This window comes from Xenopus tropicalis, chromosome 4, assembly GCF_000004195.4.
Source record: "Xenopus tropicalis strain Nigerian chromosome 4, UCB_Xtro_10.0, whole genome shotgun sequence".
Classification (NCBI taxonomy): domain Eukaryota; kingdom Metazoa; phylum Chordata; class Amphibia; order Anura; family Pipidae; genus Xenopus; species Xenopus tropicalis.
Window position 1 is genome coordinate 58,564,171 of NC_030680.2, and position 26,913 is coordinate 58,591,083.

General features: G+C 41.0%; 1 protein-coding gene across 1 annotated transcript; it reads left to right on the forward strand.

Moving 5' to 3' along the window:
• Nucleotides 1-714: 714 nt before the first annotated feature.
• Nucleotides 715-26,909, forward strand: cdh15 (cadherin 15). Its single transcript, XM_002933676.4, has 14 exons — nucleotides 715-869; nucleotides 16,963-17,133; nucleotides 17,811-17,966; nucleotides 18,539-18,683; nucleotides 18,765-18,925; nucleotides 19,066-19,191; nucleotides 20,361-20,546; nucleotides 21,050-21,303; nucleotides 22,046-22,188; nucleotides 22,553-22,789; nucleotides 22,992-23,231; nucleotides 25,831-25,967; nucleotides 26,230-26,394; nucleotides 26,476-26,909. The coding sequence occupies exons 1-14, from the start codon at nucleotides 816-818 to the stop codon at nucleotides 26,674-26,676; spliced, it is 2,376 nt and encodes a 791-aa protein (XP_002933722.3). The 5' UTR covers nucleotides 715-815; the 3' UTR covers nucleotides 26,677-26,909.
• Nucleotides 26,910-26,913: the final 4 nt, after the last annotated feature.

The following is a 26,913-nucleotide window of genomic DNA, read 5'->3' on the forward strand; positions in this document are numbered from 1 at the left end:
TTTATATATCTTTTGTATTGTAAATTTTTTTTATTTACCTATTTATTTTGCCCTTCACCAGTCAACTTTTAAACATGCTATTTTGTTGCTAGGGCTTGTGACCATAGCAATGAGATTCAAGCTTGGTAGACTGAATGATGGGGAAATCCTCTAATGACTGTTACTCAGATGCCACTTATCATTTTTTTATATGTGTCCAGGGCAATAAAGTACAGGGCATCTTAGTGTGTTGGGGGCCCTGCTGGGTACTAATTCAAGGTTTGTTCAATATTTATCACAAATTGCCAAAGACACTACAATGAGAGGAACAGATTACTGTATATATATATATATATATAGCACCACTTGTGTAGGCAGCACTGTACATTAAACCATAACTTATAATGTAGGTTAGCCCCAATATATGCACTTTGGGGACACTATGTACACAGGCACATAATGTCACATAACAGAACACAGCTTTTTCTGGTACTTTAATTCTATTTCTACTGGGCAGTTAGAGACAGGTAGCAGCTGCAGAGACTGTGGAAGGTACGGTCACCTCTCCCAGCATCACCTCAACATTCAAGGCAAACAGGTGACCTTGAACAGAGAAGGCAGCCTGTTGGGCACAGCTGCAGCACTCCCTGCCCCCAGATTACTCCCCCTCTGCTCCCCTGTGGTTCCCCCTCCCATCCCTAACAGTGGAGTAAAGTTTCCTTTAGTCTCAGAACACTTGTGCTGTCAGTCACACCAGGAGAGGGACTTTGTGGCACACATAGAGAGACACACAACCCCTTGTCCTTTTCCAGTGAGAGCCCCTCGTCCCTGCCAGGATGGAGAGCAGGAGCCTGCTTGCCATGTGCTTTCTGATGCCCTTCTTGTGCCAGGTAAGGCCCCCCTCCTTTGCCAAATGGATATGCCACCAGGTGTAATAAGCACCTTTATTAGAGTGGGAATTATGTATGTTTGCATTGCTGTTTTGTACTTTATTCAGCTTTGGAATATTCATTGTGGTGAATTTGAGCTGCCTGCCAGCTGTGGTGGTAAAAATTGAATTAGATATTTTGATAATGATCCCTCCGAAAAAATATAACCAAATACATTTTTCACCTATACTGGCGTTTTCCCATTTATATGACTAATATCACTTATTGATATGTAAAGCAGTGCTCTCTAACATGTGGCTTCCTAACTGCTGGTAAATGGCAATGCCCACCATCCCAGGACAGATGTTTATTCTCAAACATGCTGGGACATAAAGTTGGAGGGGCACTGCACATACTGGCTTGTCCCAAGTTTCATATTTAGTCATCATTATTATAAATACATTATCCAGTCAACTTCATCCCCTCATCCAACTCCCCTAGCTACAGTGAGCCGTAGAATGGCTGTCCATCATCTGAATTTCTCTTGCAAATCAATACTTTCTGATCTTTTCTTTATGGACGAAAGATTTCACTAACAGTCTAGAGGAAGTGCCAGTGTTTGTTTTTATCCTGATCCGTTTGTATAAAATAGGGTCAATTCTAACACCTACAGTGTCAGTCATAAACACAAAGGGGGAATGTAAAATGTTTCCCAGACGCAGGCAGTGTCAGAAAGTGCTAACATTTGCTCTTTTTATAACTTCACAGACTTAAGGTGGCAGATAATTAAGATTTGTTACACACTCAGCGCTGTTGTTTATCTTTCTCTATTGATTATTTCTCTATGGGCAACACATCCCATAGTACTGAAGGGTGGATGGCATAAGTGGCTTAGAACTGTGTGCACTGCGTTGCTGGTAAAAGGTTACTTTTAAAAACATCAGATATACAGTTCTCTATGTTTTTCATTGGAAAGTAATCAATATCATCCTTGGAAACTAGTTTTTTATTTTGGCCTGTTGTTAGTGAATTTTGAATTGAGAGCATACATGGATGAAAATGTACTGAAATGTGAGCAGATAATTCTCCATTATTTCCCCAACTCAACAACTCCAAATGCCTGTATAATATAATAGGTTGTGGAATATACTTTTTATTGCTATTTTCATTTTTAAAGAACTCTCTCTTATTTCCAGAGAAATAATCTCAGAGGAGCAATATGTCACATTGGTAGTTCTTTAAAAGAGTTAGCTGCCACTAATGGAGATAAAAAACGAGCCTGCTTGAGAATGTATACGCTCCACTCGGTTCATAAATTAAAATCTGGCTATACCTGGGTTGACATGGCTTCTGCTCCAGACCAAGTATGCAGTTTATTGGCCTGAGTATTGGTCCAAATCAACAACCAGCCTGAACAATATTTTGTCAGAGATCGGCCAGATATTTATAGAAACAGTTTAAACAAATCCATTGGGCAATATATACACACACAAATTTATATTAAATATAATGCAGCGGATGATGATGAATGTACAGCTTGAGGGGAAACAAAAACAACAAAAAAGCCAGCCCAGATAACAGGCACAGCAATGATTTGTGGGTGTTAAAACAGAAAAGTATGTGTTTTTTGTGCCAAAATCCACTCTGTGTGTGTACACAGGCCAGTGGGAGTATTTAGCCTTTACTTTGCCTGCCCAGAAAGGTGGAGAAAGTGCGTAGTGTGCCACTGACCATAAATACTTCTTATCATCATTTGCCGTTAAGCCATCCTACATTAGTGCATCTACACAGCAACAGCCTGCCCTGTTTATTTCCAAGTCATCCACCAATAAGGTGTACCCCAGATTTTTCTGAACTGGTATTTTTTGTTTCCTGGTAGTCCAGGAATATTTTCTACCCCAGTAATGTCTGCACCAGTCATGTTTGTTTGCCAGATAATAACTCTGGCTTTTGAACCTGCCAGTCCTTTTTTTTAAGACGTCAAACAATAGTTAGCACCCAGCAAGGATAATAATAATAATGATAATGGATATAGCCAGTCCAGTTTTTTTTCAAGAAGTCTGGCAATATATGAACCGGCCCTGTTTTCTCCCATGTTGAAATGCAATAATCAGGATGCAAGTCATCTTAGGACAATTAGTTCCCAGGGTGTTACACACCAGCCCCATTTGGTTCTAGGCAGTTGAGCAGTGACTAGTAACCTTCTGAACCTTCCCTATTTAATGTCAGGTAGCATTACAGTAACCAGTACTCAGGGACTAAAGCTGGCCATATACATTCAGATTTTAGTCTTAATCCAACGAACGTTTGGATAACATACGTTTAAATGCAACAATCTAAAACTAACATTCAGACTGAAATTGTAGGATAAAGCCCAGAGGCAGGCCAAGCCGGCCGGGCACCCTAGGCGACCCGGGTGGCCACCTCGCCCCTACCGCTTCCCCCTGCCCTCACATGTACGCAAGTGCGCGCACACGGGGAGTGCTGGGAAATCCTTGGCAGACACCAGTGATAGACTAAATGACCAAACCCCATGGTGGGTACATGTATGGCCAAATTTAGGATTAGAGAACAGTCTCATCAACTGCTTGGGGGTTGTGAGATACAGGGTGCTAGTGGGAGCCCTGACTAATGCTTATTTTCTGTATGTGTGCAGAACAAATAATATTCCTTAAAGTTTGGGGATGGGTAGCCCGTAAAAAGGTTTTTGCTGTGGGGCCCAGTATTGCTTATGCCTAGTGCCAAATTACTGAAGCTTTACTGCCCCTCACTACTGAGATCAAAGTGTTCTCCTTGTCACTCCTAGAGCCTGAGACTAAAGAAGATGATGTAAAAGAATGCACAAATGCAATGAGATCAGAGCTCGGCCAGGGAAGAGTGTATGGGTTTTGTTACAGTTGAAAGCCTGGTTTACAGCTGCTGTGGTTCTGGTACAGACACTCACTTATTAACTGTGTGGAAAGAGCACAGCTTATAAATACATGGCCCTAAATCCCATGCCCTTCCTCCCCTATACTAATTATTGCTGAATGTGCTACTGGCCAGTTCTCTGGGTAAATGTAATGAAAATTCACAGGGATGCCATCATTATGCTATTGAGCAATGGTCCACACTGATTCTGAACATTAGTAGCTCCAGTCCTGCAATAGGCTACTCACGGGCTTAGGTAGTGGCACAATCCCCATCATGCATTGCACTTCTTTTTTTTCCTGAAAAGGTAAGGCAACCCAAGTGCAGAGTGACTTGTACAAGGGTAGGTGTGGCAACACACTGATAATCTTATTTCTCTATACAAAATTTAAAAACGGAAAATTTCCTATCAAGTAAATATTATATTTTTTCATGTCTCCCAGCTAACTTGATATGAAAATAAAAAGAGAGAGACAACCGTTTGTTCAAATCCCCCAGAATGTTTATCAGGCTTGTCCTACCTACAGTACAAGCATGTTGCATTTCTGTACATTGCAATTTTAGTCTGTAGGATACGTAGCTGTTGATGGCCACTCATTAATGGACAACTCTGTAAATTTCCCCATAGCTCAGCTTTCCAGACTACCAGGTGCAGACGACAAAGGATTTCCTACAGGTAGTCACAGAATTTAAAAAGAAGGCTAGTACATGGTCTTAGGAATTAGGTTTTATAAATGAGAGGACTCACAACAAGTTTTGCAGTGTAAAACCGAACTTCAAATGAAACAATCCCCATGGTGCTTATACAGATAATCTAGAGACGTAACCTGTAAATGGCTACACATGCATTGCTGTGTAATTATCAAATCAAGGGCCGATTTCCTGAATACTCTGCTGCATATAGCATTGGGAAGAGCGATCTTGAATTTGCCTGAGATATGGATTTTACAAAGCATGTTAATATTATGCATTTTTACAGAAAAAGGGTTTCAGTTGCAAATTGATTCTTTATGGTTTAACTTGTTATTGTGCTGTGTTAATAAGTTAGTAAAAATATTTCACAAAATGCAAAACCTGTATGTATTAGCCAGGCTACCCTCAGCTTATAAGGGCACATACTATGTGTTACCTGTGAGATTTCATCTCTGAATAGCAGCAGGAGAGGCACTAAGGCTCAGATGTTAGGTACAGGGAGGGGTGAATCTGTTGGTCATGGTTGGATCATGAGCAGTGATGCTTCTAGAGATAAGAATTCTATTTATTTCATGGTACCCATCATGCCTCCCTAATAAATACACACACACTGTCAAGAGGAATGTGTGACAGGCATGAAATGTGAGGAATGTTTTGTTTGTGACTCAGCAAGGCCCCAATGTGGCTCTTTTTAGACATGGGGAGAGATGGATGCCACACACTTTTGTCTGTGACTAACAAGAGCTGACCTTTCCACTATGAACTCTGGGATACTGCCATGAAGCAGAGCTGCAGTGAAACACAAATGTATAGATAGGGCCCCCCAGCATGGGGTTAATGGAATTCAAGGATGTCCAACCTGCACAACCCCAGCTGCAGGATGGGTATCATTTGTACCCAAATGCCTTCTTTGCCCTACTCATTAATTGTCCCTTTAACATATCAACTCCTAAAAACCTTATCTGCATGTGTCAAGCAAAGCCCGGCCACATATTAATCCACAGCCCTTTAAGCCCCATGTTAATCTTAGCTTGCCAACCAACCAGGTGCAGAGTATATGCCCATGGATCCTTAGCAAGTAACCCACAGAGCTGAATTATTATAGAATGTTCTAAACCACAGTTCCATGTATCTTTTTATTGCATGCGGAATGTCTCTTGCACTGTGCTATGGTGAACTATTGTTTATGGCATTCGCCCATGCACACAACCATTACACTGCTGCAAGAAATATTATAGCAAGTTGTGCTCACTGCTAAACAATTCTATATATCACTAAGTGGGGGTTCAGGAGGGTGTGACTTGGGGAAGAATGAGGTCAGTTTTAGTCCAAAACAACTGATGTGCCTTAAATAAGAAACATTGTTTGTATGCACAGGGCACTATAGCAAATGGCATCCCTACCTTTTAGAGCTGTCTGGATAACCATTAATCATAATTATAGTTTATTGTTGTTTTATATTCTCCCAACTTACTCCAGCCCAACCCCCCCCCCCCCCCCCACACACACCCATTTACCATCCATACTACTCAGCCTTATAAATATGAGAGGCTGACAGCTGGACATTTCTGGCATACCCCTTTGGGAGGAGGGCTGGAAACCACATCCTCTACTCACTTGTGAGACTGAGAATATTTGGTACTTAGGGGTGAGGTCCAAGGTATGATAATGCATTAAAATGATGCTGAGAAGACCCTTTCTTATATTTCTCTGAAGTTGCAACCTTATACTTTGTGTCTTGTATGACCAACAGGAAAACAACATTACTAGCACTATGCATGAGAAAATACACTTTAGTCAGTGGCATAAATAGAAATCATTGCACCCCCGAAGCATGTTGAATAATAAATTTCCTACTTGTAATTAGTCCACCAGGAACAATTTGCCTTACTTTAGAAATACCCAAAATCTGAATCCTGTAACCAGCAAAAAGACAGAAGATCAACAGATGCTTTTGCTGAGCTCCTACTTAGGGTTACTACCTTTTCTGGAGAAAAAATACTGACCTTCCTATATTTTTAACTTTCTGTCCTATTAATAACATTGGCAGCAAGCATCATTTTTAGAAGACAGGTTGGTAAAATACTGGCCAGGTGCAATCCTGCTTCATCATACCAAAATAAACATTTTGGAGTTTATGAATGCCTTTTGGGTGCAACTATGTAGTCTCTGTTATGTTAGCTATGCTTTTTACACTTGATTTGTATGTAGGACTACATGACACCCTGTTTGCTGTCCCAAATTAAGAAAACTCACGGCAGAAGCCTGCCCATTTTATATTCCCCACTGTATGTACCAGGGTATTTTTGTCATTTCCTCAGTTCATAAAACTGACAAATTGCAGACAAGTGTTTAAGCCAATTTGTCCAAAAAAGAATTTCCATTTTCAGCTTTCATTCTGTAACCTATAGATAGTAAACAGTGGTGTAACTAAGTGGGCCTGGGCCCTCTGTAAAATGTTTCTGTCCACCCCCCCAGCCCCTCCTAGCCCACACCATCACGTCACCCACAGGTCCCTACGAGGGCCAAGGGGGTCTGCTTCCTCTGTTACATCATTGTTAGTAAAAATAAAGAGGTATTTAACATTGTTGTCAACTTGTAAATGATATAGCCATCAGTGTTCTATGGGTGTCCATTTACAGGCCGATCCCCTAAACGGACCATGCGCTAAATGGACAGAGAGAAAACGAGAGGTCCCACATGGTATGGCCACATTCCTATTATTCTAATTGTTTGCTCAAAGAACGCAAATGATTGGAACAACAAGACATGAAGAGAAGCTCCTCTTTACTTACATATGTGCCAAAGCACCACACACAGGCTGACATGGCAAATCAGCAGATTATATTTTCATAACCTGCCCAGACCAACCATTATGCATTCAGGAATAGCAGGCTACCAAACAAGCAGTTTATTTTACACCATTTTATCTGTGCCTGTACGGACACTTGACAATTTGCAGTTTGCTATTTGGTGGTTTCTCAGACTTAAAATTTTATTCTCATCTGGATAAGAAAGATAAGCAATTAAAAATAGCAATGACAATTAAGTTTGAAACCCTTACAGTGGGATCAGTGAGCCCCAACAACCAAACAGCATTTTCAGTTTTAGGCAGGAAGCTTCTATAGCATAATAAAAGTTAATATAAAGGTTGAACAACTGTAGGAATCATTCCGTGTGATGTGTACACCACACTCTGACCCCTTATGTCCTTGAGTCTGTCTTGAAATTGTTTTCAGATGTTGCCAACTATGCTAAGGTCTGCAGAACAAGGTAATACTTGACCCTTAAATCCTAGTAAGGACTAGAATAAATGCAGTGATCCAAATTAGAAGATGCATGAGTAGCTTTATAGGTTTCAAAATGTATAAAAAATCAGGCTTCCATAGCCATTAATATAATAGATGTTACATGGTGGTTCACTTGTAGTAACATAATTGTTTTCCATGATGTTTAGCTTTGTGTTATAGGTCATTGGCAGACTGTGATCTGTTGTCCCCACTATTCTGCCAAATGATTCAACTATCCTTTTGCGTAGCCAAATATCCTGAGAGATAAATAGTCAAATATCCTGCTACTTAGCTTGTGTGTAGCCAGCTGTAGCCAAAATCTAAGCTTTTCAGATTTGGCTGAACCTGAATCCTTTCTAAAGAATTTTGCCAAATACCGAACCAAATCTGAACCCTAATTTACATATGTCAAATTAGAGGTTTAACGAGGGCAAGGCGTGTTTATGTAACTGAAAATGGCCAAATCCCAAACCGAATCCTGGATTTGTTGCATCCCTAGCATACTACACCTGCATTCAATAAGAGACAACTAGTATTCAATAAAATCATACTGTATGTACACTTTATATCAATTTAATTAAAATGATATTTTATTTGTGAAAATAGGCTGGCCAAGATGAGTACTGGAAAAGAGTTGCTTGAAGGAGAAGAATAACTTTATGCTTAAATATGAAGCAGTACCTTAAAATTACTTTTTTTATTCACAAGTAGATATTTCAAGAGGACAAGAGGGTGTCCCTCAAAATTAGAGATAAAGAAAGGAGGTTTTATTATAATGTTGTACTCGCAGGTACAATGAGAGTCTGAAGAAAGGCTGGAATGCCTTTTAAGCAAGTGATACAATGGTACAGTATTAATACTTCAGGGACTGATCTAATTGCATTTCTGCAATCAGTAAGAAAGAATTTTTCTTCTTTGGAACAATTTAGGGCTTTAAATGGAATCTTGTCAGTATCCTCTGTATCAGATAGAATCTTAACTGGAAACATTTGATTAACTGTTTGAATTTGATTGACAGATGCTTATAAGATGCTATAAGACTTTATTTACAAACATTTACTGGGCTGTTGACCGTAGGTGTATATTGCTCCTGTAACCACAGAGCTAAATTCTCAGTGCTGGTGGATTTACATATGTAGAGTATTTACAGAGTGCTGCAGCTCTGTGTAATGTTAAGAAGCTGTGCACATTCCCAGACATTCGTACACCACGTCTTATGCACTGTATATCAGAACTGAGTCTATTCCAGACTCCTTGGCAGCGGCCTTGGGAAAATATCATCCCTCAGCTAATAACATTCCCACTGCCCACCACCCTGCCCTCACCACCATAAAATGTTGTAGAAAATGGACAAGGAAATGCCTCAGCAATGAGGTATCCTCTCTTGGACAGTTAAATCAAACATGGATCCTCCAAGGGGCCCATATTTTACTATATGTAATGTGCCCTTATTGCAAATGTTTGTGTTTGTGCAAACAACGTGTTGTTCCTAACAGTCATGCTCTGCTGCTAGTGATTGTACTTATGTTTAGTAACTTGTGTTGTTGTGTTCATCAGCAATATAATTTAGCAAAAGCTGGTGGAGGATGCTGGAAGTTGCAATTTAAAAACAACTGCAGGAGAGGTTCACAGCCCTGCTTCTACTGGATTGCATGCAGAATCTTATTATGTAGCTTGTTACTTACCGTATGTTTTGTGCTATGGGGCAGTCCGTAACTTATGGTATGTTACAGCATAGCAGGGACACACTGACAGAGAAAGCACTCATAGGGGAAGACAGCTATATATCATATGAGATGTATTCAGGCTGTTAGAAATACATTTTCAGGTGAGAGGTGCCCCAACTGTGCCACATAGAGCATTAAAGGAGAATGCAAGTCAAAATTTAAACAGCATACTGCCCAATAGTCCTCCTATTGTCTCCTAATCAAATATTTACTCAGTCACACAGATTTTCCATCTGTTTTTTTGAACAGGCGGCCATCTTTTAAAAGGTATTCTCCCTTCCTTTCCCTCCTTGCTTCATACTGCACATGTGTTTCATTCCCTCCCCCCATCCCTCTGGCAGATCTGCTTCTGATTGGCTGGTGGGCATGTGTAGCTCAGAACAGGAGACAGGATCAAGTTACACACATGTGCATTGCTACTGAAGGCTGCCGCTGGCAGCTTACAGGAAGGGGAGATAGATTTCAGTGATGTCACTGTAGTCTTCACACTGCTGTAGGCTGCCAGCACCATATCTCAGAGAAGCAAGCAGGGATCTGGGAATTTAGATATGCAGTAAGTACTTAAAAAGAATGCCTTTATACTTACTTTTAATATATATTAACCTTGTCCTTTAACTGCCTGCTTAGTGGTTGTATTACCCGCAGAATCAGTGTGGCCTACTCACCGTAGTAGTTATTCACCACTCTAAAGACTTTTCTATAGCTGTTTCTGATATAACATCAACACAGTTTCCTCATTGGGTGTTTGTTAGAATACCAGCATGTAACAGGTTAGCGGCTGAACTAGTCCATCACAGTAGATTAATGTGCACATTTGAAGGTGAGCAGATATGAGCTGTAGATGGACAGCTTGGATTTGCTCTGCATGACATAAGCTTAATAGCGCAAGCAGGACAAAGCTAAGAATTCTTAGATTTTTGAGCAAAATTGTGCTTAGTTATAGAGATTAACTATGTTGGCATAGATTTATGGTAACACTCTATTCAGGTTTTGGAATACCAAGAGCGCAGTATGGAGCGGTTTAGCTGGCCACACACCGTACATACCAGTTATGTTACCCTTCTGGCTTTTTGTAGGGTGAAGGGTAAAAGCAATAGGAGAGCTAAGGGTAGCGACAGAGAAAGTTGTGGCCAGCTAGTTTGATCAGTCAGTGCTAGCAAGCCAATGATTCAATACACAATTAGCTATTAACTACTTTATCAAATCCAGAGGAGAAACCTCTGTAGGTAAATAATAAAATATTCAAATTGTAATGTTAGACAAATGCAACAAGAAAATACATAATGAAGGCACAGTGGCCCTTTAAATGTTAATATAGTCATTAGCAGAATGAGAGTGTTGAGAAAGGTAAATCATTAGCAGAGACTTTACACTTTCATATTAGGGCAGAGGCAAGCATGATGGAGATAAAGAAATATATCCCTAAACCCAAGGGCTGTGGCACGCCTGGCATTTTAAACACTACAGTGCACTCAAGGAGAACTCTCTTCCACCCCATTTACCACTTCCCATGCAAATGAATTCAAATGACAGACACTGATGTTTGCCAGGGACCGCCATGGGCACAGTGTCTCCCATTCTTCTGAACAGGAAGAAGAAGCATGTCGGGAGAGGCATTTTGACCGCTGTAATTCTCCCTGAGAGTCCTGTTGTCAAAGCACTAATCCTACTTTTTTATTCTGTAACCCTTAGGCTCCTGCCACACATGGCGGATTCTCAGCCTGGTGATAAACACGGGCCAAGAATTTGTCCCGTACACTTCAAAAAACGTATTGCTATGCCTGCATCCAGAGTCATTTCATCAGCCCTGGTGCCGACACATGGAGCGGATTTCTGTGCAAAACATCTGGCGTATGCAGTTACGCATGGAAATCCACTCTGTGTGCCTGTGCACAGGTAGACACATTGACCGCGGGTGCAAGCACAACAATAAGCTTTTTAAAGCATAGCGATAAATCTTTCCCGTGTGGCAGTAGCCTTTTGTTTAAATATAATCCATATAAATAAATGATGATGATGATGATGAAGTGTGCCATAGCCTTTTGGAACCTGCAACAGGCTCTGTATCAAAGACACTGCCCATGAATGGGGCAGGGACTGGTCAGGACCCAATGCACAATAAGGGATGACCCCCATGGCAAAGGCAATATAAATATTTGCAGTAAGTAAAAGGCATAAACTATTGTTTACCAAAGTGGTAGCTTCCCTTTAAAGAAGAATACAATAAAAAATAAACATGACGTGCAGGTTTTTGTTCCAATGGCAGATGTGGGAATGCGCTGTGTGTTTATGGAAGATGTGTACTGAATTCTGTGTAAGTAATGCCAGTTTACATTTGTATAAATAACTCCCCCCCCACCGTTCTGCCATTTGGCGCAGTGCATTCCTCAGAACCTTTCTTGTTTGGAATGAGGTAAATTCCTCTGACTCCTGTAACAGGACCATGCCAAGGGAATAGAGGGTGGGGAGGAGCAGCAGCTGGTACATTCCGGGTCACAGGGGACTGCTTAGTGCAAGTTAAACCTCCCACTCAGGGCAGCTGGATAATCAATTACTGCACTCCACTTTAACACCTGCCCATGGCTGCAGACTTCTTGGTCACCGAAGAGTGAAATGTTCCAATCCAGGGAAGTATTTGCATAATGCACATTAGCTCTGCCTCTGCCCAATGTATTAGCACTGCTGGGGCTGCTCCAGCTGTCTATATGGAAAAGGCATCAGTAAAAAAAAAACACTTTCCACTTGCTATGATTCTTTATATTTATAGCATTAAGTTTATTTAATAGGTTGTAAACCCATTTATACAATGTTGCCTAATTGAAGAAAATATCATTCTTAGCACCTTGGAAATATACAGTGGAGGAAATAATTATTTGACCCCTCACTGATTTTGTAAGTTTGTCCAATGACAAAGAAATTAAAAGTCTCAGAACAGTATCATTTCAATGGTAGGTTTATTTTAACAGTGGCAGATAGCACATCAAAAGGAAAATCGAAAAAATAACTTTAAATAAAAGATAGCAACTGATTTGCATTTCATTGAGTGAAATAAGTTTTTGAACCCCTACCAACCATTAAGAGTTCTGGCTCCCACAGAGTGGTTAGACACTTCTACTCAATTAGTCAACCTCATTAAGGACACCTGTCTTAACTAGTCACCTGTATAAAAGACACCTGTCCACAGAATCAATCAATCAAGCAGACTCCAAACTCTCCAACATGGGAAAGACCAAAGAGCTGTCCAAGGATGTCAGAGACAAAATTGTAGACCTGCACAAGGCTGGAATGGGCTACAAAACCATTAGCAAGAAGCTGGGAGAGAAGGTGACAACTGTTGGTGCGATCGTTCGAAAATGGAAGGAGCACAAAATGACCATCAATCGACCTCACTCTGGGGCTCCACGCAAGATCTCACCTTGTGGGGTGTCAATGATTCTGAGAAAGGTGAAAAAGCATCCTAGAACTACACGGGAGGAGTTAGTTAATGACCTCAAGTTAGCAGGGACCACAGTCACCAAGAAAACCATTGGAAACACATTACACCGCAATGGATTAAAATCCTGCAGGGCAAGGTCCCCCTGCTCAAGAAGGCACATGTGCAGGCCCGTCTGAAGTTTGCCAATGAACACCTGAATGATTCTGTGAGTGACTGGGAGAAGGCGCTGTGGTCTGATGAGACCAAAATAGAGCTCTTTGGCATTAACTCAACTCGCTGTGTTTGGAGGAAGAAAAATGCTGCCTATGACCCCCAAAACACCGTCCCCACCGTCAAGCATGGGGGTGGAAACATTTTGCTTTGGGGGTGTTTTTCTGCTAAGGGCACAGGACAACTTATTCGCATTAACGGGAAAATGGAACGGAGCCATGTATCGTGAAATCCTGAACGACAACCTCCTTCCCTCTGCCAGGAAACTGAAAATGGGTTGTGGATGGGTGTTCCAGCACGACAATGACCCAAAACATACAGCAAAGGCAACAAAGGAGTGGCTCAAGAAGAAGCACATTAAGGTCATGGAGTGGCCTAGTCAGTCTCCGGACCTTAATCCAATAGAAAACCTATGGAGGGAGCTCAAGCTTAGAGTTGCACAGAGACAGCCTCGAAACCTTAGGGATTTAGAGATGATCTGCAAAGAGGAGTGGACCAACATTCCTCCTAAAATGTGCGCAAACTTGGTCATCAATTACAAGAAACGTTTGACCTCTGTGCTTGCAAACAAGGGTTTTTCCACTAAGTATTAAGTCTTTTTTTGTTAGAGGGTTCAAAAACTTATTTCACTCAATGAAATGCAAATCAGTTGCTATCTTTTATTTAAAGTTATTTTTTCGATTTTCCTTTTGATGTGCTATCTGCCACTGTTAAAATAAACCTACCATTGAAATGATACTGTTCTGAGACTTTTCATTTCTTTGTCATTGGACAAACTTACAAAATCAGTGAGGGGTCAAATAATTATTTCCTCCACTGTATATATTTATTAGAAATGCCCAATGATCACAACATTATTAATGTAATTGCTGTTGTCAGCAGTGTCTATCTGACCACTGATATTTTTGCACTGCTGATTTTGACTGCTGAAACAGTGTAGCAGAAATGCAGAAACGCTGACTTCTAACGCATGGTTTCAAGTGCTTTTAACACTGCTTCAAATTACAATTACATTTACAAATAACTTATAACTATATTTGGACCATAAAAAATATCAAAACATTGCTTAGACTCCTAGCATTGCTGGAATTTACAGTCTAAAGGTAATGATACACTTAAAGATTCTAAACAAACGAGCATATCTTTGCCCAATATGCCCACCGTGAGGTTCAAGCCATCGAATCACATTGATGGGATGATCAGTAGGGGTAGTAATAAGTAGAGCTACTTAGAGCCCAGTGACTCGGAAAACTACACTCCTCTCACTCGCCTGAAGGGGCTCAGCCATGTCACTGCACAGCCTTTAGTACCCATGCTCATACACAGCCCATGTTAGCTTGTGCATACCAACACCTGTTTACCCATTGGTATTCGTTCTTTATAACTTGCCTTTATGCTGAGCTTACTTTTTTTTGCGGGCAGAACTAATGTTTGTGGCTGTGTATATAATAGTTATACTCAAACCTCTGAGCTCAAAACTTGTGCATACCTCATGTACTACTTCTGTACATGCCATGTTCACACACATCAAATGAATCCTGTTCCCTAAAACTGTCAATGGAAGGGTCCCTGTTAAGATTTTTAGCACCAGCTACTCGATGAACGAGTTCCCTCAATGGGTGACATAGCTTGCATTCTACTAAGATATGGAAACATGTACAAATATATCTTGCATGCCCTCTCATTGCATGCTTGTAAATTCAGTATAATAATATATAATAGGGGGCATTTGCCAAATGAGCAAAGTCACACCACTTCATGCTCATTTACAGAGCACTTGTGGCAAAAAAATATGCAGAATTTCCGTGGGTCAGTGCTGTAAATTGTATTCTGTGTGAACAAATCTCGGTTAATTTAAACAACTGTTGTCTAGTAATGAGAGTAATGAGGCAGAGCTGGAACAGTGCACTACACTGGGAGGCAGGGGAGACTTTCTCTATCCTGCAATAAGGGCCCTCACTAGAATAATGCATGTTTGTTAGATGCAGGATATAATTTTAGGTTACATCAGTGATCTACCCAAACGACTCGCAGACCTCAGCACCCCTTGGTTATCAGGCTCGTGCTGAATTAAGGCATTAATGATGATGGTTATGGACCAAGAAAGGGAACTTGAACCCCTGTGCTTTAAAGGTATTGAAGAGTGGAGAAAGAAATCATCAGCTTCAGCTCCATGTTCTAGAGGCCTAATTCAGCCTTGTTGTAGTCATACTTTGAATGCTAAAAATGCCTTTATGTGGCATTAAAGGGCTCAGTAATGCCAATATACAAAAGTTGCTTTATTTTTTTTATCAACATAAACAGGAAGTGGAGATTTTGCAATGCCAGGCTTTCTTGCAGCATTTCAGTCCTTTCTCAGCAATCCTGCAGTTATTTGAGCAGTTCCAAGGCCACATTTACTTTATAGACGCTAAGTTACTCACTTGCTGTGAATACGAGCTCATTCTTGTGTTCCCTACACAGGTATTTTCTTTAATATTCATCTCTGTTATAGAGATAAAATCCATCATCTCGTGGCATGGGTTTAGTGGTGGTGCGGTACCTAGGCCATTAAACAGTGCTTATCTTTCATTTATCTTACCCTAAATGTTTTAGTATTTGAAACAAAGACTTTCCCTCTGATATAGTTGTATTTATGTAAGTAGGGTCTGCCATTTTACTTGCCTTAGCAGAAGTGATCTCTCTAAATTTCACTAAAAGCACACCCTTATTTGTTTTAAATGTATGTACCCCAAAAGCAATACTTGTGAACAGGGGATCATTTTCCAGTTACTAAAAAGGAGGCAGAGATGGGGAACCTTTTGGAGGGCAACTGTCATTCACTGTTTCATCAGAAACCAACACAGGATTAGGGGTAATTAGGCCTGTCCGACACATGCAGTTAGAAATATCTTTGTGCATCTCCCAAATATCATTCTCCAGATACCTACCAAGGCGGGACATTGCTTAGCCGAGACTTGGTCCCAGTATTTGTGCACTGGCCACACCTGTCAGGTCTCTGCTAGACATCTCAGTGAGGACTGAGTGATTGGCATGGCCCAGGTGTTCTCACAAGTGTCCATTGAGAACTGCACATGGTTATGTAACATGAGACAGGGTGGCGTAATCTGCCATAACAATGTTGTTGTAGTGTAATTCCCCTTGTCCCTTCAGTTCAGCAGACATACATGCAGACACATTAAACACAGAAATATATATAAAACTCATGTTAATATAATAATCATCATACGTCTGGTGAACATAAGATGTATGCTGTTCCATATGCTGTTTTTAAGTGGCCCAGTGAAGATTTTTCTATGTGCTTCTGTCACTTCCCTGCCAGGTGGCTCTGAAACCTGATACAGAGGAGCTTATTAGGGAGTTATAAGCCTAGTACAATGCCTTTTGGAGGGCTACTGGAAATAACAGATGCAGAACTGAGTTTCCCAATATCCTATACATTTGGCTTCACTTTTAACTGAATTCTATTAAAATTCATATTTATATTATTTCTCACCACCAGATTGGCTGTTAACTCAGTAACTAAAAGTGCAGGTCAGAGGGCGGTTTAGCTATGCACACTAGTATCCAAAATCGAAAATACACACCATGATCCAATTACTCAGCAGTTGTGTATTCTTTCGTTGTTTGTATACACACAATTCAAGCATTGACTAAATGGACCACCAAATAGTCACCTCAGGATCAGAGCATCAGAGGCAGGTGATTTTGGTCAAAGACTTGAACAGATGACAAATTAGGTAGGAATTAACCAAACTGACTGACCTTCCATAGCCAGTTTTCATATTACCATGCTAACAACTCAAGTCCTCACACAACTGATGATTTCCTCTGTGTTTCCCTTGCAGTTGCATAGCTTAATGGTTTTGGATAAGCAGGCTCCAGAAACCCCTGTGTTCTTTCCCTGGAGACAGCGTGGCAGAGAAACTGGCAAGGGGCACCGGGTTAAAAGAGCCTGGGTGATTCCACCAATAAGCGTGCCAGAGAACTTCAGGAGGTTACCTATGCTTCTCGTACAGGTATGTAACTAACATCTGCTGCCTATATTTCAAATATAAGGTTGTTTAGTGTACCTTTAGAAGTACTGCAAAAAAATGGACTCAAGAGTTTGCTACAGAGTTAGCAACATACAGCAACCAATCAAATGTTTGCTTTCAAACAACTAGCCTGTAAATGCTACCTGTTTACCTGCTATTAATATAAAAAACATAAATTAAAGGAGAAGGAAAGGTACAATAACTGGAGGTGCCAGTGGGGGTGATTGTACCCTGGGCTGGTGCTTCTGTTAGCAGAAAACTGCACCGGCCCAGGGGAACCTGCGTGCAAGCAATCCTCTTCCTTCTTCACGTCGCTTGTGCATGCACAGTAGAAAAGCCAAACAAAAAGTTAAAGGCTTTTTCACTCTACTACACCTTTACCCATAGCAGAAGCTGATTCATAGGCCTAAATGAAATGATTTCTACTACATTGTTCCAAAAGTCACAAACAGAACAGAAAGGGTTAAATAATTACATCAACTGGAACATAGTTAATGCCATATAATAAGCAAACAACCATAAATATCCTGTAAAAGATAGTTAAATGTGGCTTCTGAGAAGAAGGAACTGGAGAGTATGCGATTGCTGATATCTTTATGCTTTTATATTAGGCAGCCATGCTTTACTTATTCACTGATATGTTTGTGCTCATCTCTCAGTTGAAATCAGACAAGCAGCACCACGGCAGAGTAATATACAGCATTAAAGGGCCAGGGGTGGATGAAGAACCTCGGGGAATCTTCACTATCAACAAAAACACAGGGGAGGTATCCCTCAATGCCGTTCTGGACCGTGAGAAGACTGAACGATTCAAGGTATCCATTGCTAATTTTACTGTCTGCTAAACATTCTATTCCACCTCGGTTACGTTTTGTGGTTGAAAGACCTAACATATGACATTATTTTGTAATAGAGTAGACCTATTTATAGTCTAAAACAACCAAACCTCTATGTTGGATTGTACACAGTGTTTTAAAGGAATGTTACAAAAAGGAATTTACAGAAAGATTGGCTAAACAGAACAATAACCTTATATAAGCACACAGTGAGGGCATCATTTACATAGTGCCTGCCCTGGGTGCTATTACATAAACCATAAATAGAATGAGAGCAATCTTGGGCAGTGAAGCACAAATGTATTGATGGTGCCTTGCTCATGGATTTCGGTTGTATGTTTGTATTAAATGATTGCACCATGCAGGGCCATAATGCTGAGATAGTAAAAGACACACAATAATTTGTATCTTGACTCCCCACCCCACCGAGGCACTGTGCAGTGAAGGGAAACAGAAGTTATTAATTTAGAAATTACTACATAAAGAAAGGTTTCCTAAGAGCCTGATAGTTACACCCTCTTCTGTTTCTTCCTCCTTTTTTTACCACCAAGCTTCAAGCATTTGCAGTGGATGAAGTAGGGTTAACCCTTGAGGACCCCACTAAGTTAGAGATTGTAGTCTTGGATCAGAATGACAATCGGCCAGTGTTTGTGCAAGAAGTGTTTACTGGGCATTTGGCAGAGGGAGCTATACCAGGTAAATTCAAAATCCAAGAAAATACTAAATAATGGAGAGGACTAATCAAAGTAGTAACACTTTAAAATGTTCTTTTTGAAGGTACCTTTGTTCTAAAAGTAGAAGCCACAGATGCAGATGACCCGAGGACAGACAACGCAGAACTTAAATACTCCATAATCCAGCAGGATACTCCAGAAATGTTCAGCATAAACCAGAATACAGGGGAAATCAGAACTGTTCAAGTGGGACTGGACAGAGAGGTACTGCATTTGGTTAAGGTTCAAGCAGAAGTGGCCTGTCCCTTTCTAAAGCCCTTAGAAATCTGGGATACTCGGTCATTGTCTCTATGGAGTGAGTGGCAAAATTTCACTCAATATTTCCAATTTTATGTCTTCCCCAGGTGGTTGGATTCTATAATTTAACTATCCAAGTGGCTGATATGTTAGGTGAAGGGTTAACCAACACTGCCAGAGCTGTAATCACCATTGAGGACATAAATGACAATCCTCCAGAATTTATGCAGGAGGTAAAAATGTCATCCATAAACCTTTATGCAAATAAAATGTAATGATATATTGCTGTTTGTCAGTATGTATGTCTTTATTTATAAAGCGGTACTTATGTAAGTGTAACAATAAATACAAATAAATAAGGTACAGTTACAATAAGTCAAAGACACAAGATGATGGGGGTCTCTGCCCCATAGAGCTTACAATCTAGATGGGAGGGTAACTTACAGACACAAATAGGAAAATATAAGTGCTGTAGGTTACAGTGGGTGGACACTGCAATATATGTGCCACTTCCCAGTTCAGGTGCTGGGCGAGTGCTCCAAAAGGTAGTCTTTAAAGGAACAGTAACACCACAAAATTAAAGTGTTTTAAAGTAATTCAAATATAATATACTGTTGCCCTGCACTGGTAAAACTTGGGTGTTTGCTCCAGGAACACTACTATAGTTTATATAAATAAGCTGCTGTGATCAACTAGTAGTTAGGCAGGTTATATATAGGCATTATGGTTGAACTTGATGGACGTATGTCTTTTTTCAACCCAACTTACTATGTTACTATGTTACTATGTGTATCCACAGGGGCAGCCATTCAAGCTGGAAAAAGAAGAAAAGGCACAGGTTACATAGCAGATAACAGATAAGACACCATTGTATTCTACAGGGTTTATCTGTTATCTGCTATATAACCTGTGCCTTTTCTCCTTTTGAATGGCCGCCCCCATGGCTACACACCAGGATATTTCTATAAATTGTAGTAGTGTTTCTGAAACACACACACAACTTTTACCAGTGCAGGGCAAAGCTAAAGAGTCAGCCAGGAACGTACGGAGACACAAGGGAAGAGATGTAGTGAGGAGCTGAGGAATGGAGGGGTTGAAGGTTAAGAGAAGGAGTTTGTAAGATATTCTTTGTTTAATGGGAAGCCATGATAAGTCCATGGCTGTACTAGTGTTTATTGCTTTGTGTATTATTATTAAGTTTTAATACATGTTACTGTTACTGTTTTTCCTTTTGACACCTATTTATATATGAGTTCCCATGTATGTCAGGCACATTTTTCAGTCACTTCATTCATAGATTAATATACTGTATAAATGGATGCATTTCAAAATGTTATACATAAATATTCCTTAATATGTCTATGTATTAAGTATTTTAAACCCTTGTATATTCCGTTTTCAGTTTTCCATGGAAGTGCCAGAGAACAGAAGCAATTTAGACATTGGGAGGGTGAATGTTACAGACAAAGACCTTCCAGGCTCCGTCAACTGGAAAGTGCGGTACTTCATCACCAAAGGAGACATTAAGCGAGCATTCTCTATCCGAACAGATCCCCAGACAAATGACGGAATATTGTCTCTAGTCAAGGTAAATGAAATCATACAAAGGTTACAAGACTGAACTGCCAAAAGATGCAAGCCCCTTGGCCATATAGCTAAATTATTTGTATGAGTAGGGGCGGTCTATGTTAAATCAAATCTGCATTTTTTTCTGGAAGAGAAATGCATAGAGTAGAACATGGGAAAATCAGGAAGGGCTAGAAGTAAAAAAGGGAATACTGATGCAGTTGTGCATTGGATGGGATGAGCTAGCATACAGCACCATTAAGTAAATGATTCATGCATGCAGCTCCCTTCCCACCAGTAATGTCACCATTCCAACCATGCCTATTTGTGACATTACTGGAGCAGGTTGGGTGCAGATTAAAAGAGGAGGCAGTCTTCAGGGTTTGATTGGCAAGCAGAAGGTTAGGGTCAGATGCAGGTTAGAAATGTTCTAATCCTCCCATCAACAAACTGAATATCACATAACAGTTCTATAAATACAAACTTTAAGCCAATAACTCCTTCCAAACTTACCTCTGCTTGCAGCCATTGGACCATGAGGAGCAAGAATTCTACCAATTGACTATATCTGTTGAGAACGAGGCAGAGCTCAGCCCCTCAGCCCCTCGCCCAAGTCGCTCCCAGACCCAGGTTAACATCACTGTGAAAAATCTAAATGAGCCGCCAGTTTTCTCTGAGAACCCCAAGGTGGTGAGAGTGAAAGAGAGGTTGGCTGCAGGGAGTGATATCACTGTATATACAGCAGTTGACCCAGATAGCAAGCAAACACAAAAAATCAGGTGAGAGTTGTGTGCATGCAAACTTGTGGGTTTTCCAGTTTGTTATCAATAAATAAGAGATTCTAATTACCATGAAACATATTCATATATGTAACATCATAAAACAACAGCTATAACTATAAACAGTATTTCTTCTCTTTCTCAGCATTGGCCCCCTAAGGTCTTAACACAGTTACACATAGGAGATTCCTGTAATCAAAGGTTTGAAGTTTTCTACAAGCCATTAAACCTTTTGCAACCAAGAGCTCACCTGTTTAAAAGTAAAAATCTTGGTTGCCATGGGTTACTGCACCTGGGCAAACTTAGTTCCTTGTATTACATATGGGGATATGGAGCATTTATAAGTGGTCTTTTAGGCCAGGACAGTGTTTTTGGGATCACTCTATGCATTGATTTTGATATTGCATTCTGTCAACTGGCAGCTAAATAAAGACATTGCTTGTACATCTGGCTCCCAGCATCTGTCTTGCAAGTGGTCAGTATATACCAGACTGAGTGTAAAGAGTCGAGTAATTTATGTTCTACCCTAGAAGCAGCCACAAGGGGGCCATTGGACACTAGATGGTACCAATAATGTGCTTAGCTTATGCATTTTAATTTATGTTTTAACCAGGAAGATGTAAGATGAGAGTTTGTAAGTTCTATATAATGAAACTGACATATTAAGGCTTAAATACAGTTTAATAAATATTTCTGTTTACTGGTTCTAGGCAACTGATCTAAACTATTTTTTTCTTGGCAGATATTCTGTGGTTTCTGATCCAGCAAATTGGTTAAGTCTGGATGAAAATTCTGGGCAGCTCCGTGCAAGATACGCACTAGATAGAAAATCTCCTTTCCTGCAGCGAGGATGGTATACAGCTCTTATTGCTGCTACTGACAATGGTAACTTTGAAATGATTCTAGCTACTGATCCCCATTAGATAACATGGGTGCCTTTTGCATCAATGCAGTAAGCCAGAACAACCAACCACCAATAAGCTTTCATGAGTCTAGTAACAAAAATGTGTTATTGTGGGTTATTGTCTGGGTACAAATGTCACATTATTATGCCACTAGCTCTACTGGTTCTTCCTAGCTCATTATCTTTATGAAACAGTTGACTTTATATACTGTATTAATGTTTTGACACACAAATTACTGTAATATTCATGTTACTCTTACTGGAAACATAACACACAAATGCAGTAGCTGTTTGCTATGGTTGCTTTTGGTGCGCATGTGATAAAATGGGCTTCATTATTTGCAGCTGTTCCCCCACTAAATTCTACTGGGATTCTGTCTGTGGAAGTGCAGGAAGTGAATGACCATGCCCCAGTCCTCCTGCCACACTTGGGAGATATGTGCAAGAACTCCCAGCCAGGCAGTGGTATGCTGCTGACTGCCAGTGATGAGGATATGCCCCCACAAGCCCATCCATTCCACTTTCAGTTGGACACATCATTCACAGAGCTTACAAGTAACTGGAGTCTTAGCCCTGTCAATGGTAAGTATTTATTACCAAAGAAGAGATAGTAGAGCAGCTCTGTATACACTATGTCATCTACTAGTAAGCAGCGAATATACAGTAGCATGCATGTAACTTGGTAGCCCCAACCTGGTTCTAGGCTATTCATTTATCTTCTGCTGGGCAGGGATCAACATCACACTTCCAGTCATACACTATGAATTGTATCTCCATTATTCAGATACTCATGCGCTACTCCAGCTTATCGCAGATGTGCAAGAAGGGGTTTACACCCTGCCCTTCTGGGTGTCAGACTCTGGGAACCCTCCTCTCGCTCAAGTCCAGTTCCTGAATGTGTCTGTGTGCATGTGTGATGCTTTGGGTACCTGCAAGGGTAATGCTGTGGCACTGTTTGGCTCTGGAACAGGCATAAGCCTCAGTGCTCTCATCATAATCATGAGCAGCATCGCCCTCCTGTTGGGTAAGTACAGCATTAATATCACATTGATTCCATTTACTAGAACATTTTCTATGGCAGAAGTTCTAGAAAAGTTGTTCTGACTCCAAAGTATCATCAAGATCTATTTTTATAGCGCCAGCAGGTTGCAAAGCACTTTACAATAATTTATTAACAGGGATCTTGCAATAATTTAGCCAACAAGGGCTACAGAAGGGGCCCTGCTCAAAACAGTAAATGGGTAGACAGCAATATCACCTTTATATGAGGGTCAGGAGCAGTGACCCATAGAAAACAATAAGATGTTTGTTTTCAAACAGGTGACCTGTAAATGCTACTTGCTGATTTGTTGCACTGGGTTACTGCTCCTGGGCAAAGTTAGTGCCTTTTATTACATTACATTAACATTTATTTATAAAGCGCCAACATATTCCGCAGCGCTGTACAATAAGTGGGTTTCATACATTGGACATACAGAGTAACATATAAAGCAATCAATAAACGATACAAGAGGTGAAGAGAGCCCTGCCCAAAAGAGCTTACAATCTACAAGGAGAAGGGTTGAGACACAAGGTGTGGGAATGGGCATGACCAGAGTTGTGAGAGGTGTGGCACAGGGTGTTGCTAAACTAGATTAGGGTAAGCTTCTCTGAATAAATGTGTTTTTAGAGATCTCTTGAAGGCAGAGAGATTGGGAGAAAGTCTGACAGTTTGTGGGAGCGAATTCCAGAGAAGGGGGGCAGCCCTTGCAAAGTCTTGAATGCGAGTGAGGAGGGAATGAGAGAGGAGTTGAGGAGCAGGTCAGTAGAGGAGCGTAACAAGCGGGTTGGATGGTACCTAGAGATGAGTTCAGAGATGTAGGGTGGGGCAGAGTTATGGACTGCTTTAAATGTGAGGGTCAATAGTTTGAATTTTATCCTGGATGGTAGGGGAAGCCAGTGCAGGGATTGGCAGAGTGGGATGGCAGAGGAGGAGCGGTTGGAGAGGTGTATGAGCCTGGCAGCAGTATTCATTATGGACTGGAGAGGGGACAGTCTTTGGAGGGGAAGGCCAATTAATAGGGAGTTACAGTAGTCCAGGCGAGATATTATAAGAGAGTGAATAAGAATTTTGGCAGCATCTTCGGTGATAAATGATCGGATTTTGGAGATATTTCTTAGGTGAAAGTGACATGATTTGATAAGTGATTGGATATGAGGAGTGAAGGACAGGGCAGAATCAAGGATAACCCCAAGGCACCGGGCCTGGGAAGATGGGATACCTCGGGAACAATGTGGGCGTTGGATGGGGGAAAAGAGAACCAGTTCAGTTTTAGAGAGGTTTAATTTAAGGTAACGTTGGGACATCCAAGTGGAGATAGCGGACAGGCAGGAAGAGACGCGAGTTAGAAGCTCTGGGTTGAGATCAGGAGAGGAAAGATAGATCTGAGTATCATCAGCATAGAGGTGGTACTGAAAGCCAAAAGAATTGATTAGTTTGCCAGATGAGGACGTATAGAGAGATAATAGTAAGCGGCCCAGGACAGAGCCTTGGGGAACCCCGACAGAAAGAGGCAAGGGAGAAGATGATTCCCCATTGTAAGAGACACTGAAGGATCGATCTGAGAGATAAGATGAAAACCAGGATAAGGCAGTGTCACGAAGGCCAAGAGAGCGGAGAGTCTGGAGGAGAAGAGGGTGATCCACAATGTCAAAAGCAGCAAAGAGATCGAGAAGTATTAGTAGCGAGTAGTGTTTTTTGGCTTTAGCCGAAAGGAGGTAATTTGTTAGTCGGGTTAGAGCAGTTTCGGTGGAGTGTTGTTGTCTAAAACCAGATTGTAGGGGATCCAGGAGGTTATTGTCAGAGAGGAATAGCGTCAGTCGGTTGTATACTAGGCGCTCAAGCAGTTTGGAGATGAATGGGAGCATAGAGATAGGTAGTAGTATTGGAGGGATCAAGGGAGGGTTTTTTCAGAATAGGGGTTACCAGTGCATGTTTCAGTTGGGAGGGAAAGATTCCAGTAGAGAGCGAGAGATTGAATAGATGAGTTAAGGCTTTGATAAGACAGGGGTTGGCATTGCATAGAAGTTTGGTAGGAATGGGATCAAGCGGGCAGGTAGTAAGGTGAGAGGAAGACAGCAGTTTTGAGACTTCCTCTTCAGTCACTGGGGAGAAGGAGCCAAGAAGAGACTGGGTAGCGTGTGGGGAGGGAGGGGAATGGTTATGGGGATTTAGTTGTGCAATGTCACTTCGGATGGTGTTAATTTTATTTTTAAAGTGCTCAGCAATAGCTTGAGCAGTGACCGAAGCACACGGAGGGGGCGGAGGAGGGGACAGCAGAGAGTTAAAGGTAGAGAAGAGTTGTGAGTTACATAACCCCATAAGTCACTAAACATTCTAAATACAGGAGTCAGAGATACTGCTATTAACCCCACCCCCCAACCAATGGACAAACCAACCAGTCACCATATTATTTTACAATAAGGCACTTTAACATGTATTAAAATTAATCATGTTGCACATAAGCAACTTAATAGCCTAGTCATTTTAATAGCACTTGAATGTGAGTACCGTTAGATTTTTGTGTGCCTTTAAGTCCATATGCATATTATATACATATTATATTTTGCTTGCTCTCATTCAGTGTTGGTTCTGTTACTGCTCCTGTTCCGCTGTTCCAGAAGTGGAGATGTACACAAAGGCCTACTTGCTGACTCTGAGGATGATGTGAGAGATAATATTTTTAACTACGATGAACAAGGTGGAGGAGAAGAAGACCAGGTATGGTTTGTGTAATGGCTTTGGAAATAATTGCTACTCATTGCCTCAACCCCAAATGACCAATTCAGCTGTTAAATTTCAGTATTTGGGTCAGGAATATACCACTGCATGCCAGATATGCTCCTCCAAGAGACTATTATTGACCACAGTCAGCCCAAGGGCTCCACTGACTTCTTTGTATGATATTATTATTGTGGCACAAGGAATAAGTGGCCCATTACACAGACTGATGGCCATGAACCAGTTTTTTTTTCCCCTATAGGATGGTTATGACATAATCCGGCTGAGGAACCCTGGGTTGTCAGTTCCTCCATCCCCCAGGCTAAAACCACCAATCCGCAGGGATACCCCCTACAATCAGACTCTACCGCGCTATCCTCGCAGACCAACTGATCGGCCTTCGGATATAGCAGACTTTATACATGACGTAAGTGTCTCTACTACCTTATGATTAAACAAATGCCACCAGGACATAATAAGAACATGTTCTTAAATGTTCTCTATACAGGGACTGCAAGCTGCTGACTCAGACCCAAGTGTTCCCCCATATGACACAGCTCTCATTTATGACTATGAAGGGGAGGGGTCGGTGGCTGGAACTCTCAGCTCCATATTGTCCAGTGAAGAGGACAGTGACCAGGAATATGACTATCTGCAGGAATGGGGGCCACGCTTCCGCCGGCTGGCAGACATGTATGGGCATCAATGACTGTTCTAGCATCCCGAAGAGAATGCCATTATAAGACATAATTTGTCACATGTTCAGTTTTAACACAGAAGATTTGTGAGTGGGTAATATAACACTTTGCCAACTGGTAACATCTCTCTCATACCTAACATACAGTTTATATAAAGACTTTTATGACATATTTTTATACATTTTATACATTTGATTTAAATTATCTGCAAGCCAAGAAGGAACAAGATGGCTCTGTAAAAAAAGGAC

Coding starts and splice junctions, on each gene's coding strand:
- cdh15 (XM_002933676.4), top strand. CDS start 816: ATGGAGAGCAGGAGCCTGCTTGCCATGTGCTTTCTGATGCCCTTCTTG. Junction 20,547..21,049: donor GAATATTGTCTCTAGTCAAG/GTAAATGAAATC, acceptor CTCTGCTTGCAG/CCATTGGACCATGAGGAGCA. Junction 22,189..22,552: donor TATTGCTGCTACTGACAATG/GTAACTTTGAAA, acceptor CATTATTTGCAG/CTGTTCCCCCACTAAATTCT.